Below are 21,292 nucleotides of genomic sequence, written 5' to 3'. Positions count from 1 at the left end.
CTTTTTACTGTGTAATTGCTTGACTGCTAACAGTGATGGTTCAAAGTACAGTTGAAGGTACATGTCATTATATACTGGATATTGTGTAACTGTGCTGTATAAGGTTCCATCCACAGAGTCAACACTTTACATTCCTTCCTGCTCTTTATATAAGCCTGAAGCTGAGCTTTAAGCAGAGCTCTGGGCTTTAGGCAAATATTCGGCTAAAATCTGGGCTCACCACCAGGGTTTTCCCTCCATGAGTAGAAGAAATCTTGAATGTGTTATAGAATCCCTTTGAAATTGTAATGATTTTTCATTAACAAACTTGACAAATAGGGGTGGCACAGTGGCTCGGTGGGTAGCACTGTCACCTCACAGCAAGAAGGTCCTGGGTTTGATCCCCAGACGGGGCGGTCTGGGTTCTTTCTGTGCGAAGTGTGCATGTTCTCCCCGTGTCTGCGTGGGTTTCCTCCGGCAGCTCCGGTTTCCTCCCACAGTCCAAAAACATGCAGTCAGGTTCATTGGAGACACTGAATTGCCCTATAGGTGAATGGGTGTGTGTGTATGTGTGTCTGCCCTGCGATGGACTGGCCGTCCAGGGTGTTACTGTGTGCCTTGCGTCCATTGAAAAGCTGGTATAGGCTCCAGCCCCACCACCCCGCGACCCTAATTGGATAAGTGGTTAAGAAAGTGAGAGAGCTTTACAAATATTCCCAAAACAGAAATCTAGATTTTCAGGAATATAAACATACACCAATGTGGTATAACATTAGTACCACCCACCTTTAATATGCTGTCAAACCAGCCAAGACATGAACCCATATGACCTCTGAAAGGTGTCCTGTGGTATCTGGTACCATAAAATTACCAGCAGATCCTTCAACTTCTGTACATTGCGAGGTGGCTCATCCTACAGTCCATTCCGGTGCCATCTCTTCCATAGGTAAATGATGCACATGCCCGGCCAGCCACATGATCGTGGAGAAAAATTGATTCGTCTGACCAGCACTTTGGCTGGCTTATAACAACACAGCCCCATGCACAGAGTGGTTTGATGGACAGTGTGTTAAGACTAACGCCCTACCTAATCATGTAGCGGACCGTGTAATATGCAATTTGCTGTGTAATTCAAAATGTAAGGTTTGTGTTTAGCGATTTACCATTTTAGTTCACGTAGAATTCCAGTGCCTTACGATTACTGATTAATTTGCACTATGAGGCAGTCCTAGCAATCCTACGGCAATTCAGTTAGCAATCGCTTAGTCAACATGTTCAAGATGTTAAAGTTCAAAGCAGCCAAAGACACTACTTGTTGGTTAACCAAGTCTGGAAAACTCCCAACCAATTCTGCGGACAGGGGGGGGTTTGGGGGTTGCTGAATGTTCTAGGTTTACATTCAGACGTTAAGGTAGGCTGTGCTGAGTATTGTTTTCAATTTATGAGTGTAATTTAATGACTTGTGAAATGTGACACTTTTCTGTAAAAATCAGTGAAATCTGTGATTTTTTAAAAACGAGGTCAGTAAAATTCTGCACATTTTTCTGTGAATTTCGTGGGGCTCTGACTACAACACAAGACAACACATCCCCATACCAAACCATAGAATGGTTTGAGGCACTGTGTTGATACACTTTCCCCTCACCACCAGTATTAAATCAGCTGCAATTTGAGCAACAGTTGCTTCTGGAATCAATAAGTCTTGGCTGCCCAACAACTTGCCAGCAATCAACTTTTTGGCTTGAATGTAAGTTGGTGGGTAGTTACCACAGCTACCTGGGAGCACCTTTCTGTTTTTGTTAAGCCAGTCTTAATGTTTTGACATATCGGTGCACTCTGCTATAGTAAACTATGGTTAATACTGTGGAGGAAGTCTTTTCTTATAGTCTTACTGTAACTTAAGAGAGCTCTTATTCATTGCAGACACATCATTGTTTTGCATAAGGTAACCTTGGTTACTATATGCAATGATGTTGCTGATGCTGCTGAGCTGCCATCTGGTCGCTGCAGTAAGCAGTGGCATGAACATTAGTACCGGCTGTGGGAGGCAGCTTTCCTCTGCTTCTATCCTCCTCACACTGCCCTGTTTTATCTTCTTGCCCTTTTTCTGTCGCTCTGTCTCTTCCAGCCCATGCATAACCAGTGAGAGTGAGATCAGGATTTATTATTGTTTTAAGCATCAGTGGAAGACAATGTTTAAATACTCCCAGACACATTGCTGATTTAATGTGTTAGCCACTGTGTGGTGAGAGCTAAATTAAAACATCACTCTTTTTTCTCTATTTGTGTAGATGTAAAGCTCATGTTCCCCCACGGGCAGCCGGTGAGTATGTTAACATTATATTCTAAAAAGCATTCGAAAAATGTCACGAGGGGAAGCACTCGAGTGGCACAACAGTAATAGATGCTCGTCTATCAGCACAGTGGGTCTGTTTTAAAACCTAGTGAGCTGCCTTGCTGCTTAAGTAGAGAGAATTCTAGTAAGACATCGAGCTTGTAAGGCAGATTAGTTAGACGCACTACTTAGACAGTGATTACACCATTGACATTCCCAGCAGTTTTATTTTACAGTTAGACTTAGACCATTTAAACCAATAGGCTGAGGCAACACAACCCACTAGCATGCCAGCTAAAATCTCCCTCCTTGGAAAATGGTTAAATTGTCACGGAAATGTTCAAATTTGCAAAAAATACACCTTTATACAAATTAAAAATCAATGAGAATTTATTTACATTTGAAAAGAACTCCATTCATTGCTCTGCATCCACCTGCCATATTAGAATTTTTTTGTGTCGCAAAGAATGCTGGTATTGCCTTCACCACTGAGGAAGCATTGGATGGTCCCTTGTTATTCAGTCAGAATATTGGTCAGAGCGAGAGTGTGCATAGCATGACATAAAATGCCGTCTAACTAGAGAGCTCACTTGGTTTATAGAGAGACCCAGACAGTTTAAGCTCCTCAATTTAAGTCTCAGTGGTGCTAACAGCCTGGCTGGGCTGTCTGACCAGGGAAAGTAAATAAAGTTCACTTTTTATTGCTTTAAAGCTCATTAAATGTTTTAATTGGAAGTAGAAATTGTCCCAGCATTTTTCGAGCAGCTATTATCTTTTTAATAATTGCCCCAGTAATAGTTGAGCAGTCATTATCTTTTTAATAATTGCAATATATGAGTACAATTATAAATGCATTATTAGTTTTGCTTTCTTAATATAACACAGCTACAAACTTTTATTTTCATCAATTGCTTTATCATGGTCAGGGTTGCAGCAGGTCCGGTTTTACTGGTGAAACACTCCCTCCCTAGCAGTCACATCTGTGTAGGCACCTGGCCAGCAGATAGCATGAGACAGAAAGATGAGATTAGAACTTGTGGGGGTGAGCTAGACTGCTGCGCTACCCAGGCACCCATAACTTTGATATTATCAGAAATATTCATCAATATGCATCTATGCGACTGCAATCCCACAATGTTAGGCCAATTAGTTACATTCCAATTAACTGCAGTTCTGTTTCAGCAACTACTGCAGAAACTGTTATACATGACAGGGATTTCTGTTTGTGATTGTTTTCCCGATAATATTTAAGATATAAAATAATTTCTAAAATGGATGTGAAAAGAAATGTTAATGGCCAGTCAGAACAGATTTACATTTAGAGCATTAAACAGATGCTTTCATCCAGAGTTCCTTCCAGCTGTGACCGAATACAATGCATAACGAAGTTACATAGCGTTAAGAATTAAGGGTCTTGCTTGGGGCAGTTGTGCTTAATCCAGTGGCCTTTTGATCAATAGTCCTGATCAATAACATAAAATGGCAAAACACTTTTGTTAATGTCGGCTACACACAAGAGCCTTAAGTGCTAGAAGATCTGCTACAGGAATTAATAACACTGCAATGGAAATAGCGTAAGATTCAAAAGACGATTCAGTTAAAATGCTTACCAAATTATACCAACAAATCCTAAAACCGGTTTTAATGGCAGACAAATTGGAAGACGTCAGTTGATATTACAGTAGAAGGAAACTATTACCAAAGAAGGGAACTATCGTACAAATACAGTACATTTTACGCCAGTAAAGTTATGCTAACAATTATGTAACACTGTTGCTAAAGTCTTACACTGAAAGAACTGCTAGACCCGCAAGGGGGATCCATACAGATGAATAAAGGCATTATCATGACATACAGTACATTATAAAAATGATTTCAGGTAGGAAGTTGATGTGTTTTATGGGCTACATGAAATCCTTGAGTATGTTGATCACACTTATGGAATGTACTCATGTATTTCATTTTTATCAACTACAGTAGACCCTTGACTTACGAATTTAATTGCTTCCGAGGGGCTGTTCTTAAGTCACAATGTTCGTACGTTAAACCTATTTTTCCCATAGGAAATAATGTAAGAAGGTTTTATCCATGCCAGACCTCCCAAATCACCCCCTTACCCAACCTTTCTAATGTCTTAAATGGTCTTTTTTGTTATAAATACAAGTATATTTTATATTTTCCCTTAAATCTTAAATTATAGAATAGACATTCTTGTAATAAACAATAATAAACAAAATACACAGTAGTACTGTACATAAAACACCACATTTCAGTACAGTACGTGTACATAATACATTTCCTTCTTTTTTATAAAATGTACCTACCAGAAACAACAATAACTCATATTTCTCTATTATTATTTTAATAGTGTTGTATTTTGTAGGTGTAATTGCACGAAAGAAAGAATATTTTACTAAGCCGAATTCCTTCTTCTCTCTCACTCACTGTCCCCTCTGTCTGATACACAGTGACAGCTACTGGCAGGAGTAATTATACAACAACAAATGTAATAGATTTTTTTCATTTTCTCAGCTCTGCATTCTCTCTGCACCTTATTTGGGGACATCCACTGTGAGACTGTTCACTCACTGTATATATATAGAGAGAGAGACGCTTGGAGTCAACTTGTTCGTAACGTCACGTGTTGCGTGAATTTCGGTTCGTAATCCAAAATGTGTTCGTACATTAAGTTGAAACAGATCGTTCATAACCCGAAATGTTTGTATGGTAAACCGTTCATAACTCAAGGGTCGACTGTACTTTATATTACACGTGTAAGTAGGACAAAAATTAAAGATGTTATGATTGCGTACAACCCTGAGTAATGTTATTAGTAGCGTTGTGGAGAATGACACAATTCATTTTGTCTGATTTTATAATTGTTATAACTGTGGCGATGTAGCGTCATACAGGTTGCGTGCATACTGCACACTTGCGTACTGAAAGAGCTTACTGCTTTATCAGCCGAGCATTGCACACTGCCTCGAATCTAGTACGTATTGTTTAAGTATGCGATTTGGGACGCAGCCTCAGTTTATAAACTGTGAACGGATTTGTAAACTGTACCCTCAATTTAGCAAAACACTGCTCACGGTTTTGTAAATCGTACTCTCAGATTTCAAATCCGTCACCTTTATAAACAGCTGGTTTTTCTAAGATTTCAGTGCATCCATGGCCACATAAGTACATATAATACCCTAATATTTGATGCTACATGTATTTATACGTATTATTGCTTTAACGTATTTATTAACGTTAGTCCACTATAACCTCCATGCGAACCTTAGAATTGGTGACACAGTGGGTACAGTTTAGCTAAATTGTGGGTACAGTTTACAAATCAATGGGTACAGATTATAAACTGAGAGTACGGATTACTAAACCGTGGGTACAGATTATAAACTGAGAGTACGGATTACTAAACCGTGGGTACAGATTATAAACTGAGAGTATGGATTACTAAACCGTGGGTACAGATTATAAACTGAGACTACGGATTACTAAACCGTGGGTACAGATTATAAACTGAGTATGGATTACTAAACCGTGGGTACAGATTATAAACTAAGAGTATGGATTACTAAACCATGGGTACAGATTATAAACTGAGAGTACGGATTACTAAACTGTGGGTACAGATTATAAACTGAGAGTATGGATTACTAAACCGTGGGTAAAGATTATAAACTGAGAGTATGGATTACTAAACCATGGGTACAGATTATAAACTGAGAGTATGGATTACTAAACCGTGGGTAAAGATTATAAACTGAGAGTACGGATTACTAAACCATGGGTACAGATTATAAACTGAGAGTAAGGATTACTTAACTGTGGGTACAGATTATAAACTGAGAGTATGGATTGCTAAACCGTGGGTACAGATTATAAACTGAGAGTATGGATTACTAAACCATGGGTACAGATTATAAACTGAGAGTACGGTTTACTAAACCGTGGGTACAGATTATAAACTGAGAGTACGGATTACTAAACCGTGGGTACAGATTATAAACTGAGAGTACGGCTTACTAAACCATGGGTACAGATTGTAAACTGAGAGTATGGATTACTAAACCGTGGGTACAGATTATAAACTGAGAGTATGGATTACTAAACCGTGGGTAAAGATTATAAACTGAGAGTATGGATTACTAAACCGTGGGTACAGATTATAAACTGAGAGTAGGGATTACTAAACCGTGGGTACAGATTATAAACTGAGAGTAAGGATTACTAAACCGTGGGTACAGATTATAAACTGAGAGTATGGATTACTAAACCGTGGGTACAGATTATAAACTGAGAGTAAGGATTACTAAACCATGGGTACAGATTATAAACTGAGAGTATGGATTACTAAACCGTGGGTACAGATTATAAACTGAGAGTACGGATTACTAAACCGTGGGTACAGATTATAAACTGAGAGTAAGGATTACTAAACCATGGGTACAGATTATAAACTGAGTAGGGATTACTAAACCGTGGGTACAGATTATAAACTGAGAGTACGGATTGCTAAACCGTGGGTACAGATTATAAACTGAGAGTACGGATTGCTAAACCGTGGGTACAGATTATAAACTGAGAGTACGGATTACTAAACCGTGGGTACAGATTATAAACTGAGAGTACGGTTTACTAAACCGTGGGTACAGATAATAAACTGAGAGTACGGCTTGCTAAACCGTGGGTACAGATTATAAACTGAGAGTACGGCTTACTAAACCGTGGGTACAGATTATAAACTGAGAGTACGGCTTACTAAACCGTGGGTACAGATTATAAACTGAGAGTACGGATTGCTAAACCGTGTGTACAGATTATAAACTGAGAGTATGGATTACTAAACCGTGGGTACAGATTATAAACTGAGAGTACGACTTACTAAACCGTGGGTACAGATTATAAACTGAGAGTACGGATTACTAAACCGTGGGTACAGATTATAAACTGAGAGTACGGTTTACTAAACCGTGGGTACAGATTATAAACTGAGAGTATGGATTACTAAACCGTGGGTACAGATTATAAACTGAGAGTACGACTTACTAAACCGTGGGTACAGATTATAAACTGAGAGTACGATTTACTAAACCGTGGGTACAGATTATAAACTGAGAGTACGACTTACTAAACCGTGGGTACAGATTATAAACTGAGAGTACGGCTTACTAAACCGTGGGTACAGATTATAAACTGAGAGTATGGATTACTAAACCGTGGGTACAGATTATAAACTGAGAGTATGGATTACTAAACCGTGGGTACAGATTATAAACTGAGAGTACGGATTACTAAACCGTGGGTACAGATTATAAACTGAGAGTATGGATTACTAAACCGTGGGTACAGATTATAAACTGAGAGTACGGATTACTAAACCGTGGGTACAGATTATAAACTGAGAGTATGGATTACTAAACCGTGGGTACAGATTATAAACTGAGAGTATGGATTACTAAACCGTGGGTACAGATTATAAACTGAGAGTACGGATTACTAAACCGTGGGTACAGATTATAAACTGAGAGTATGGATTACTAAACCGTGGGTACAGATTATAAACTGAGAGTACGGATTACTAAACCGTGGGTACAGATTATAAACTGAGAGTATGGATTACTAAACCGTGGGTACAGATTATAAACTGAGAGTACGGATTACTAAACCGTGGGTACAGATTATAAACTGAGAGTATGGATTACTAAACCGTGGGTACAGATTATAAACTGAGAGTATGGATTACTAAACCGTGGGTACAGATTATAAACTGAGAGTATGGATTACTAAACCATGGGTACAGATTATAAACTGAGAGTAGGGATTACTAAACCGTGGGTACAGATTATAAACTGAGAGTAAGGATTACTAAACCGTGGGTACAGATTATAAACTGAGAGTACGGATTACTAAACCGTGGGTACAGATTATAAACTGAGAGTAAGGATTACTAAACCATGGGTACAGATTATAAACTGAGAGTATGGATTACTAAACCGTGGGTACAGATTATAAACTGAGAGTACGGATTACTAAACCGTGGGTACAGATTATAAACTGAGAGTAAGGATTACTAAACCATGGGTACAGATTATAAACTGAGTAGGGATTACTAAACCGTGGGTACAGATTATAAACTGAGAGTACGGATTGCTAAACCGTGGGTACAGATTATAAACTGAGAGTACGGATTACTAAACCGTGGGTACAGATTATAAACTGAGAGTACGGTTTACTAAACCGTGGGTACAGATTATAAACTGAGAGTACGGCTTGCTAAACCGTGGGTACAGATTATAAACTGAGAGTACGGCTTACTAAACCGTGGGTACAGATTATAAACTGAGAGTACGGCTTACTAAACCGTGGGTACAGATTATAAACTGAGAGTACGGATTGCTAAACCGTGTGTACAGATTATAAACTGAGAGTATGGATTACTAAACCGTGGGTACAGATTATAAACTGAGAGTACGGATTACTAAACCGTGGGTACAGATTATAAACTGAGAGTACGGTTTACTAAACCGTGGGTACAGATTATAAACTGAGAGTACGGATTACTAAACCGTGGGTACAGATTATAAACTGAGAGTACGACTTACTAAACCGTGGGTACAGATTATAAACTGAGAGTACGATTTACTAAACCGTGGGTACAGATTATAAACTGAGAGTACGACTTACTAAACCGTGGGTACAGATTATAAACTGAGAGTACGGCTTACTAAACCGTGGGTACAGATTATAAACTGAGAGTATGGATTACTAAACCGTGGGTACAGATTATAAACTGAGAGTATGGATTACTAAACCGTGGGTACAGATTATAAACTGAGAGTACGGATTACTAAACCGTGGGTACAGATTATAAACTGAGAGTATGGATTACTAAACCGTGGGTACAGATTATAAACTGAGAGTACGGATTACTAAACCGTGGGTACAGATTATAAACTGAGAGTATGGATTACTAAACCGTGGGTACAGATTATAAACTGAGAGTACGGATTACTAAACCGTGGGTACAGATTATAAACTGAGAGTATGGATTACTAAACCGTGGGTACAGATTATAAACTGAGAGTATGGATTACTAAACCGTGGGTACAGATTATAAACTGAGAGTATGGATTACTAAACCGTGGGTACAGATTATAAACTGAGAGTACGGTTTACTAAACCGTGGGTACAGATTTAGCTTCACATATTTTATCCCTAAAGGTCTCCGTAATTTATCCTCAGGGTCGCAACAGGTCCAGTTTCACTGCGGAACGCTTGTGGAATTCATCACAGGGTTGCCATGTATAAGGATCTTCACTGTAGTAATTTAACAAGCTATTTGGATATATTATCTAAAACTGTATAACCTGTATAAACAATCCACACTCTATTTACTATAAACTTTCTTCAAAATAGAACTTTATTATTGGAACCAAGTATTTTAAGACACTATTTAATGGTATAATATTCGGGACACTTAAGCTCTCTCCGTACTTCCCGTGTCTATGTTTTTGTATGGTTGCCAGGAGTGTAAATTGACTTGTCGGCACCTAATAATATATAGGACTGTAATTTATTACTAATGGTAAAAGTAAAAGTGCTTCGGTGTGTTTTTCTGTTTTGGGGAAACACTGGGTCAAGTAATATAGGTTTTATAAACACGGCAGCGATTCTAAAGTTAACACAATGGTGCCACACTGTGGTAGTCTTTGGAAACAACAAACCTTTTAGTATCATCATCGTATGAAATTATCATCTAAATGATGTATTTACTGATTTATCTGTATTATTTGTAAAATGTATGTTTTTAAAATGACCTACTAACTTGTTCTTAAACAGCTTTTGATAATACAATTGCTTAGTTCAGACACTGAGGCTAGTATTTATAAGAATTACAATTTACATTAGGTAATTATAGGCAGTGGTAGCTCAGCGACTGGGCCAGTAATCACAGAGTTACCAGTTTAAACCCCACACTGCCAAGTTGCCAGTGTTGGGCCCTTAAGCCCCAGTGGCTCAAATTGTGTTAGTCATAGCAGTATATTGCTTTGGATACAAAGGTCTGCTAAATGTCCCAAATGTAATGTAATCATAGGTTTTGAATCTGTTGCCGTTAACAGTCCTTGTTTTAGCATTTTTGAGAATAAAGGTTTTGCTTAAAATATTACAATAATAATAAGAAGACGATAAAGAACTACTGGGAGAAGGATGCTGAGAAAGGAGCTGCAAGGCCAGAGGAGGAGAGGAAGGACAAAGAGAACATTAATGGAATATAATGCAATGCAAGCAATTGATTGCTTGCAAAGGGACTTGCTTAAGGGCCCAACAGTGGCAACTTGTAGTTGCAGTGGTGTTTTTTAAACCAGTCACCTTTAGATCTATAGTCCTTTTTCTTAGTTACTGAGCTAGCACTGCCACAGGTTTAGTATTTGGTACACTTAAATATTAATGAGGCTCTGATTTTGGATAGTCACAAGGCGATCAGGTGCTCAGGTGTCGCAATGGTCTATTAGGTAAGCTCAACACCACTGAGGTCCAGGTTCAAATCCAAACCAATAAGTGGTTAGTTACTTAGTTAGTTAGCTATCTGCCAACTAGGCAGCTACACAGACATGGTTAACTATGTATGATGGGGGGATGGCTGAAACCCTTTTGATGGTTCTACCCTGTGTTTTGGTGGAACCGAAACTGCTGCAACCCAAACTGAAATGAAATATTTCAATATATAACTATAAAAACTAGTCATTTATTCATGAATTATTAATAAAAAAATAATCAATTCTGAATAATAATAAACTTTACTCCTTGTTGTAATAACTATACTGTTATCTCTATGATGGTTATTTTGCTATGAAGCTGATTTATTTATTTTTTTTAAAAATTTTCTAGTTACCATGCCCTCATTGTCCAGACAATAACTCCTGGGCCTTTAGTCCAACACAAGCCAAACAGATTCCTGTCCAACCAACTGAACGTAGGACTAATCAGTCCATTGCCATTCCCCTCAGAGGAGCCCCTGCCGAAATCACGAAGAACCATCGCAAGCTTCTCCTGAAGACCTCAACACCCGTTCAGCAGCTCAGCAGCACTACTGCTGGTCATGCTGCCAATGAAACCGAAAGACTGATCCAAAGACAGCAGTCACGCCAAAAGCTAATGCAGGAGTTTTGTTCCAGATCCAAAAGTCTTACAAAGACTGTAACCCACCAACAAGTGGCCCATATCTTTGTGGAGGACAGTCACAAGCTCCTGTACTGCGAGGTCCCCAAAGCTGGCTGCTCCAACTGGAAACGTGTGCTGATGGTCCTGCAGGGCAAGGCATCCTCCCCCATGGAACTCCGACACGAACAGGTGCATTATGGGAATCTAAAGCTAATATTCAATCATTTTCCTTTTTTATCCCTTGATGTTGTATAGTTTGTATACACCTGAAATAAACCTTTTTATTTGTATCGTCTACTGTTCACATCCGTAGTCGCCATATTTCCCTTTCATACAGATACACTTAATGGCAAAAGTATGTGGACACCCAACCATATGATTGTTGGGCATCCCATTATAAAAAAGCTTTCCACAGCTCAGCTCAAAATTAATATTTTAATTTCTACAAATAAGTGTTTAATGAGGTTAAGAACAGGGCTGTGTGCATGGCACTTTATTGACCATATCTTGTGCAGTACAGTCATGCTGGAACAGGAAGAGGGATTCCCCAAACTGTTGCCACACATGTACACAAACATACTTTATTTTATGTAATTGATTTTATATTCTTGTTAGCAATTAGTGTTGCTTAAACACCTAAACTTCATAATTAGGAGGGGTGTCCACATACTTTGACAATACACTCCTAGGCAAAAAATGTCAATAAAATTCAGAATTTCATAGTACAGCGGTACCTCAATGTCAGTTAGTTCTAGGGGTGGCGTCGAGTTTAAAAGGCGTTGAGTTTCAAGGTTTTTTTTCTCATAAGGATGTATGGGAAACCTTTTAATGTGTTCCATGGTCCTGTTGAATTGCATATATTTTAGGCTAATGTAAAATAATGGGGTTGTTTTTGACACTTATACACTTAAAATAACACAAATATAATATAAAAAAAAACACTGAAATACAATTGAAAACAATACTTCTTTATTACTTCCTTATGCCTCTTAATCGTGGAGATGCTTGATCTTGGAATACCGTATTCACATGAGAAGTGACAAAATAGCTTTTGCGCTGACTGTGTCGTTACTTCCTGTGGAGTGTGGCGGTGCACAAAGCTTAACGTGACTTACTGTACTAAAACAACGAACAAGAAATTTCATTAGTGGAGAGAACTTATGAGCAGTAATAATTAACAGAGGGTTGGTGTTCCTGTGTCATTCTTTCAATAAATTGAGTCACATTTAGCTTTTTTTTAACGATAAGCGTTTTAGACTCATTTACATTTACATTTTTGGCATTTAGCAGACGCTTTTATCCAAAGCGACTTACAATTATGACTGAACACAATTTTGAGCAATTGAGGGTTAAGGGCCTTGCTCAGGGGCCCAACAGTGGCAACTTGGTGGTGGTGAGGCTTGAACCGGCAACCTTTTGATTACTAGTCCAGTACCTTAACCACTGAGCTATCACTGCCCTATAGCTCTCTTGGAAAAGCTGATTCTTACAATTTCTCAGAACCCCGAGCTATAACAGGAGAAAAATCCAGATAAACACAGATACATGTGGACGCTTTCAGAGTGGATTTGACGGTATTCCACACAAACGCTGATTTGTCTCATATTCGCACTTTGATGACGTTTTACTGCACCGCTCAAGCCGAGTGCTGATCAAAGCGGCAGTTGCACACACGTTGAGTTTAAGTTAAACGTTGAGTTTAAAGGTACAAATTTCTCCACGAAGTGCGTCAAGTTTCAAAGCTTTCGAGTTTAGGGGACGTTGAGTTACAAGGTACTGTATTTGCACTGTATTTGAATTGTTACTTTGTTGCTATAATGACAACATGCACTACAGCTGGTATGGACTCCACTAGTTTGTGCAATGTTTGTGTAAACTATTATATTCAAAGAAAATGCTTTTTAATAGTAGAAGCTTTTTAATAGTCACAGACTTTTGGCTCTCAGTGTAACTAATAATTTAACCAAATTTATAGTGACACAAGCCCGTACAAAAGGTCATTTTATGTGAGCAGTGAAGCTATATATTTTGACTAGAAATGTTGATTATTGAGGTATTATTTGATGTGTTCAGATATGTTTACTGTACTATGTAGCCTAACTTTTTTCTCCTTATTTAAACAGGTGCATTATGGGAATTCTGTAAAGGGGCTGGTCACCTTAAGTCACAAGGAGATTCTTCATCGCCTAAATACTTACACCAAAGTGCTTTTCGTTAGGGAACCCTTCGAGAGGCTGGTTTCAGCTTTCCGGGACAAGTTTGAGAGCCCAAACTTTTACTATCACCCGGTGTTTGGGAAGCCTATTATTGCAAAGTACCGCACTGATGCACAACCTGCAGATCTGCTTACCGGAGACGGTGTGACATTTAGGGAGTTCATTCAGTACCTGCTGGATGTTAATCGCCCTGTGGGCATGGACAACCACTGGGAGCTCATGGGGAAGCTCTGCCACCCCTGCCTCATAAACTATGACTTCATAGGCAAGTTTGAGACAATGGACGAGGACGCCAATTTCCTCCTGAAGCAAATCAGGGCTCCTGCTAACCTAACTTTTCCCAAATTTAAAGATAGGAACCCAAAGGAACCGAGGACAAATTGGCACATTACACATAAATATTTTTCTCAGCTCAACGCAACTGAAAAACAGAAACTCTATGATTTTTACTATATGGATTATTTAATGTTCAACTATTCCAAACCATTATTAGATTTTTAATAAGGATTGCTCTGCTAAATGTGTTCATTTATACAGTAAGAACTTTTAATATATTGTTTGTCTACTGCTTGTTCTGTTTCAGTCTTTTCATTTAAGAGTTCACCCTATCATCTGCTAGTGTTCATTCTGAATGTACTAAAGCCCTTGGTGGCTGGGAGTAAAAGTAAACATTTTAGGCACTGTTATATGAAGGGGAAGGAATGACACTGTATCTTATCAGTCAAAGCAACACTGGCCAATCTCATGAATCTGTGAGGTGTATGAATGAATGTATTTTTTTCTCTATATTTGTTGGTGTGGGCAGAGGTGTAGGTTCATGCCCTCTGTACAACATTGCTTTAGAGGTTATATCCAAATCTGTACCATTTTATACTAATTCTTACTCAACAAATTATTGCTATGTAAAGTTTACATGATTAATGAATGGCATTCTTTTACAGTAGTTGTCACTTGTTCATGCTAAGAGATGCCTTTCCACTTTGATACAAGTATTTGTTAAAAGTAATCACACACTTTGTAATCACACACTCTAATATGTCATCTTGTATACCTCTCATTTTATTATACACTTTGTGTATCACAACATTCCATGTTGCTGTAACACACACACACACACACATGGTTAACTGAGTGTGAGTGCAGATAAACACAACAGTTGTTAATAATTCTGTCTGTAATAATTCTGTCTGATGTGATTCAGCTGGCTGTAGACTGTTCAGCTCCATCCGTTGTGCAAAATTAATGTTACACTTTATGTGAGTTGTAGAACCGATGGTATATGTTCTCCATGCCAAATTATATAATAAAATTCATTCTACATTTAAACCTGTGACCATTGTGCTGTGCATGGGGCACGTAAACAATAATACGCTTCCTTGGCTCTATGGTGGCACAGCAGCTAGTGTGGTTAATGATGGTAAAGAGCTTAACATGTTCTTTCTGGTATGCAGCTTTTTTCCCTCAGTCACAGCCAGTTGTTCCTGTTTTGGCCCGGCTAGGTCGATAGTAGGCTAACACATTAGACTGCTCTCTTACCTTTTTGATCATTAATTTTAATCATTAGCTAATTTGTGTAAAGCGCTTTTTCTATAAAGTTATTTTTTTAGTAATATGCAGATTGCTCTCTCTCCCCCTCCCTTGCTGAAGTAAGTCATCCCCTCTCTCCTTGCCTGGGGCATACATGACACTTTTACCCCACACCTCTCCCTCCTCTGTCTTTTTCTAAAGGGACAGCATCAGGCTCTGCCATCTCAGATTGTGGCACTCAAAGGGCACATCAAATCAACTGCTATTTGTCATCAAGGTTGCAGAACAAAGAACAAATGCAACAATTCTTTTGTAAAGCATCCAACACGAATAGACCAAGTGTCTAGTAATTCATGGTCTCACATTTAGTGCTAAAGGGGTGCACAAGAGAGGACCTAGAACCCTGGATGATCTGACAAGGTATTACTAAGAGAAATAGCCTAAAATCTCCTGCTTTATATTATCCAAGATGTTATAGAAGAAGACTTAGTGATGTTTTAATGACAAAGATAGGTTGTACAAAGTATTACATTCAGGGGTATTTAACCAAAAACTGTGGCAATGGTTTTGTTAAAAATCATTATTACTTGCTGAGCAGTTTTTTCTTTCTATAAATACATTTAATTAAAACTTTTACAAAACAAAGTGTTTGGGATCATCTACACCAGCAAAGTTTCTGATGCTGGGCTCTAAACCAAACCTTAACACTGCTAAACAAATTATAAATGTGGCAGTAAGGAGACCAGGCAGGATTTACACTAAGACAACCTTGACCTCAACATCCTGGGTAACGAAGGCATTTAAAGACCTTATCCACCACCCTTAAGGAAGTCCTTTTCAACCCAGAATGCAAATCCTGTTCTCATAGAACCAGAAGGCTCACCAAAACCAACATTGAAAACCAAGGTGTCAGCAAAAGCACAACAGCATCAGGAGTACCTTCAGAAAACACAAAGGGTAAAACTCTGTCATTGACAAGCTATGCCAGAGAAGAAACCAAGTGCTTCGTCTCTAAACCATGTCTATCTAAGGATCAAAACCTGATCCGAAAGACTGCAGATTTCTCAACACCAAAATTGCAGCATGTGGTTGGAAGTACAGCCACAATGTTTAAAAAAGTAGCTTATGCAGGGTGCCAAAATTTGCCAGGAAATAGTGCTGGAGCTGAAAAACGTGTCCCACAGCAGTGCCAAAGGGAAAAAAGAACATCAGGACTTCACAAACTGCTGCTTCACCTCTTTGTTCTCTGTTCATGAGTCACATGGGCTTTCTGACAGAGCCGGTGAGGTCTCTCTTTATCAAACCATATTATTAGGTGTGGGAATCTCACACCTTCTTTAGGTGATGTATTAGAAAGAGGGTAAGTTTTTATTAACAAGTCTGTGTGGTCTGCATGTGACGAGTGTAATGTGGGTATTGTGTTGGCAGGGCAGAAGTACATTGCTGGGTATGGTTTATTAGGGTATTTCCAGTAGCTGATATAAAATGTATGCCTGAGTTCCAACCACATGTAGATTGGCTTAAGCTAAAATTGAACAGAAAAGATTACATAGGAATTGGATAAATGGAAATAAGAACAGCCAGACATGTTGTATTAAAACCTACTAGATGTGGTAAACACATTAGGGACGAACTTATAGTCTAGACAGGGATGAGGAAGGAAGGAAGGAGGGAAGAAGGAAGGACTGTCTAAGAAAACCTATCCCATGTTAGGATGCAATATTGGTAAGAAAGAAGAAAGTAACAACAATTACTTTAACAAAGTCGTATTTGCTATGACACATTCAATATTCAGCCCAGACAAACAAAGCATAAAGAGTAATAAGCTTAGACTGATAAGCTGGTACTGCTGACAATAACAAGTAATATAAACTATAGGAGTACAGTAGACCCTTGACTTACGAATTTAATTGGTTCCGAAGGGATATAATATAAGAAATAATGTAAATAGAATTAATCCATGCCAGACCTCTCAAATCACCCCCTTACCTAACCTTTCTAATGTCTTAAATGGTCTTGTTATAAATACAAGTACATTTCCCCTTAAGCTTAAATTATAGAATAGATAATACTGTAATAAACAATAATAAACAACAATACACAGTAATACTGTACTGTACATAAAACACACACCACATTTCAGTACAGTACGTGTGCTGTACCATACACCATAATAAATTTCCTTCTTTTTTTATAAAATGTATCTACCAGAAACACAATAACTCTCATATTTCTCTATTATTTCCTTCTTTATTTCAATAGTGTTGTATTTTGTAGGTGTAACTGCACGAAAGAAAGAATACTTTACTGAGCTGAATTCCTTCTTCTCTCTCACTCACTGTTCCCTTTGCCTGATGCACAGTGACAGTTACTGGCAGGAGTAATTATACAACACAACAAATAGTTATTTTTTCATTTTCTCACCACTGAGCTTCCTCTGCACCTTCTTTGGGGACATTTGAATATTGAATTTTACAAAATATAAAGAAAACACCGGAAAAACGCTGTCCGAATGTTCGCTCGGAGTGAACTTGTTCGTGACGTCACGTGTTTTGCGAATTTCTGTTCGTAATCCAAAATTTGTTTGTACGTTAAGTTGAAAAAGATCATTCGTAACTCGAAATGTTCGTATGGTAAACCGTTCATAACTCAAGGGTCTACTGTATCTAGTAATTTGGGGCTCTCTAAAGGAAAGTTACTTGGGCCCACACCGCCCTTCAAACAAAGTGGGTCCCTGGCATTGTCACCTTTCCCCTCTATTAAAGACAGGCATAGTAGAGAATAACTAGAATACCTATGCTCTTGAATTAAGAATGATAGAGTTAGAGGGCCAACAAGGATTTAATCAGCGAGCAGATCTGGCCCTTGGGCTGGCTTCTAAATAGCCCTGCAATGGGGACATCATTTTGCGTTAAATAACTTAAGTGTAATTTCATATTTTAAATGCGCTGCTAATTTAAGCTGAATTTTCAGACGTGCCCTATGAACGCACAAACTACAGAAATTTTGCACTAGGTAAACTTAACATCATTTATATTATCTCACACGTGTAGTAGTACTTTTACTCAGTGCAGATTTATGTACGAGGTCTGCAATGCTGGTGATATCCAGCAGATGGCAGAGAGAGAGCAGTATAATTCTGGTGATCTAAGGTTGGCCAAAGTCTCATTTGTTCGTTCATTTTTATTAACTGATCGTCCTGGTTATGCTTTAGGTGTCACTAGGCCCATAAGCTCTAAACAAGAGCCAAATTAATGTGAATGATACACGCTCACACAGCTGGGGTAATGTAGAGACACCAGTACACCTTCAGCAAGTTCTTAAGGGTCATGGGCAGAACATAAAAAATGGGCAGTACTCTAACCCAGTCCTCCAGGACCCATGTTGCTATACCCATTTTACCTACAATTAGCTAAGAGATGCAACTCACTCAGAAAATAAGCAAAATGAAAGTAAGTCATTTATAGAATCTTAAACCTTTTTTTTTTACAATTGTAATGATAGTGGTGTAATGGTGTAATGGTAACAGATGAGGGGTCATGATTGGGTACCATGGGAGGATCCAAGAAAGGCTCAGTCATTGCAAGCAAAGATCATACTTTGTGCCAGCTTTGTGAGAGATTTAGTTTAAAACATTTCTCAACACAAGATGCAAATATTGTAGGTTTTATGCTGTCTACCGTACATAACATTGTGAAAAGAATTAGGGAATCTGTTTGAGTAGAGCAAGGCCAAAAAACACTGTTAAATATGCATGATTTATGCTATTTAACAGTCATGCTACTGTAATAAATATAGCCACATGGGCTCTGAAGTACTTCAGAAAACAGTTTTACTTAACAGAGCCTGCCACTGCCTTAAAAAGTGCAACCTGTAACAATTACTCAAAGAATATGCATAAACAATTTGACGCAGAAGTGCCGGCAAGTTCTCTGGGCCTAAGATCTACTCACTGGCACAGTAAATCACAAAATGGTTTGCTGTATATTATGTCTCACATTCCTTTTGAATACAGTACATAGGGTTGACATGATTACTAAAGATTGTAGGGTCATGGTGGGCTTGCTCAACAAGCTATTTCTACTGGTAATAAAACAAGGGACGTCTACACATGAACATAAAATCTAAAAAAAAAGCTTAAAACAAGAGTAAATGAAGCGTCTTACAAACACATTTTAGACAGAAACTTTCCAATGTGTCATGGAAAAACATCTTCAAGAAGTTTGCAACACTAAAATAAATAGGTTAGATTTGGCTTAGTGATGTGAAATGTGAGAAATATGAGACATTTCAGACATATACATTAGAATCTTCTAACAGAAAGCTGCTGTTCCAAAAATCTAAATTAGAAGATGCTGCTTTCTCTCCAGGCTATTTCACTGAACCTGACTAAAAGCTGCAACATGGGCCGATAGATAGTGTTATATCCTCGCAGAAGCTGTATTAGTGGGATGCACATCATTTGGATAACCCGTTTCTTCCTCTTCTCTTTTTCACATCCCCCGTAAATGAAGGAAATTAAGTGCAGGTGCCTGAGGCGACATCCTAAGCTATTTAAATCTTTAAATTTACATCTTCCTCGTGCCTCAAGTAATTGAACTAACTCCGGGCTTGCTGCTTTAATTGAGCAAAAATATCTTGTCTTCCTGCTGCTTTGCTCTGACGAGGGAAACTAATTTCAGCCAAAGGCAAGAATAAACAAGAAATCAGTTGGCAATATCATTTAGACCAAATAATTTGAAAACTAGCCTAATTTTGAATGCAAATGCATGTGTTTTGCTCCATGCATATGTTTGGTCTGGTAGGTGAAAAATGCAATAGAGGTTTACAAGTAAAAACTTCAAACAAGTACAAACCCCATTTCCAGTAAAGTTGGGACACTATACTATAAACTGTATTTTGTTAAATAGCTTGAACTTATTTAACTGATAAAGGTTTGAAGAAAACATTTTAAATGTTTTCATTGACAAATCTAAAAACAATAGACAGAAAAGTTAGAACAGAGACAAATTAAGACTAATGGTTTACAAGTAACACTGTTCAGAAAGGTTCCACAATTGGCAGTTTAACTGGTAACAGGTTAGGTCATGGACTGAGTATAAAAGGAGCATCCACCAAAGGCTTAGTCTTTGCAAGCAAGGATGGATCGTGGTTCACCACTTTGTGCCAAACTTTGAGAAAGAATTGTCAGTTCGTTGTCAGTTGAGAGACAATGTTTCTCAGTGCAAGATTGCATCAAAGTTAGATCTTTCACTATCTACAATTCATAAGATCATTAAAAGATTCAGGGAGTCAGAGCAAAATGTGGTGCATAAAGGCCAAGGGCAGAAACCGCTGCTAAATGACCATGACCATCAAACCATCATGCTACCATGATGGACACAGCCACATGGGCTCGGGAGTACTTTGGACCCCTGCATCAAGAATTGCAACATGAAACTGTATTAAGCAAATTGAAAGCCATGTATTCAATTTGTGCAGAAACACTGGTAAGTTCTCTGGGCCTGAAGTCATCTGAGATTAACCAAAAGACAGTAAAAAGGGGTTCTGTGATAAGATGAGTTTTGTGTAGTGAGTGGAGTCTAAACATTTAGCACTTTATTGATCAGATATATAAAATAGACACATGTTAACTTCCTAGTGGGAACCAAATTACCAGAGATGCTGACTCGATCCTAGGTCAGATTTGATAAATCTTCCAATTCGATTGAACTCTGACGTTGACTCTCCTGACACAGATCACCCACATTACCATGCATACCAACATTTCTAAAAGTATGCGATCATGACACCTATAATGTTTCGAAAAACTTGCTTACAAAAAGTCTATATAATTCTGTTTCTCTGAGGATGTCACCATCAGATCAATATCAACAAAAATTAACATGTAATTAACATCTTAACATCAAGCAGTAAATGTATGAAGTGTCTTGTATGTAATTCAAATGACATTAAAAAACATTCACTACGCACAGGATCAAGGGGTCCAAAATTTGTCTACTACATCTGTGTCTGTTCATTAAACCTATGATAATTTCCACACATTTTACTGCACTGAAAAGAA

General features: G+C 38.2%; 1 protein-coding gene across 1 annotated transcript in view; it reads left to right on the top strand.

Annotated features, from left to right (window-relative positions):
- The window catches only part of si:ch211-269c21.2 (carbohydrate sulfotransferase 8), an 80,301-nt gene extending 65,274 nt beyond the window's left edge, over positions 1-15,027 (top strand). Inside the window, exons 3-5 of the mRNA XM_063000046.1 lie at positions 2,271-2,302; positions 11,213-11,674; positions 13,609-15,027. Of these exons, the coding sequence (XP_062856116.1) occupies positions 2,271-2,302; positions 11,213-11,674; positions 13,609-14,202 (1,088 nt within the window). The 3' untranslated portion in view covers positions 14,203-15,027. The remainder of the gene's footprint in view (positions 1-2,270; positions 2,303-11,212; positions 11,675-13,608) is intronic.
- The last annotated feature ends 6,265 nt before the right edge of the window (positions 15,028-21,292 follow it).

Source organism: Trichomycterus rosablanca, chromosome 8 (genome assembly GCF_030014385.1).
Source record: "Trichomycterus rosablanca isolate fTriRos1 chromosome 8, fTriRos1.hap1, whole genome shotgun sequence".
NCBI classification, from domain to species: domain Eukaryota; kingdom Metazoa; phylum Chordata; class Actinopteri; order Siluriformes; family Trichomycteridae; genus Trichomycterus; species Trichomycterus rosablanca.
The sequence above is the reverse complement of the archived record's forward strand: the minus strand, read 5'-3'. Positions and strand labels throughout refer to the sequence as shown.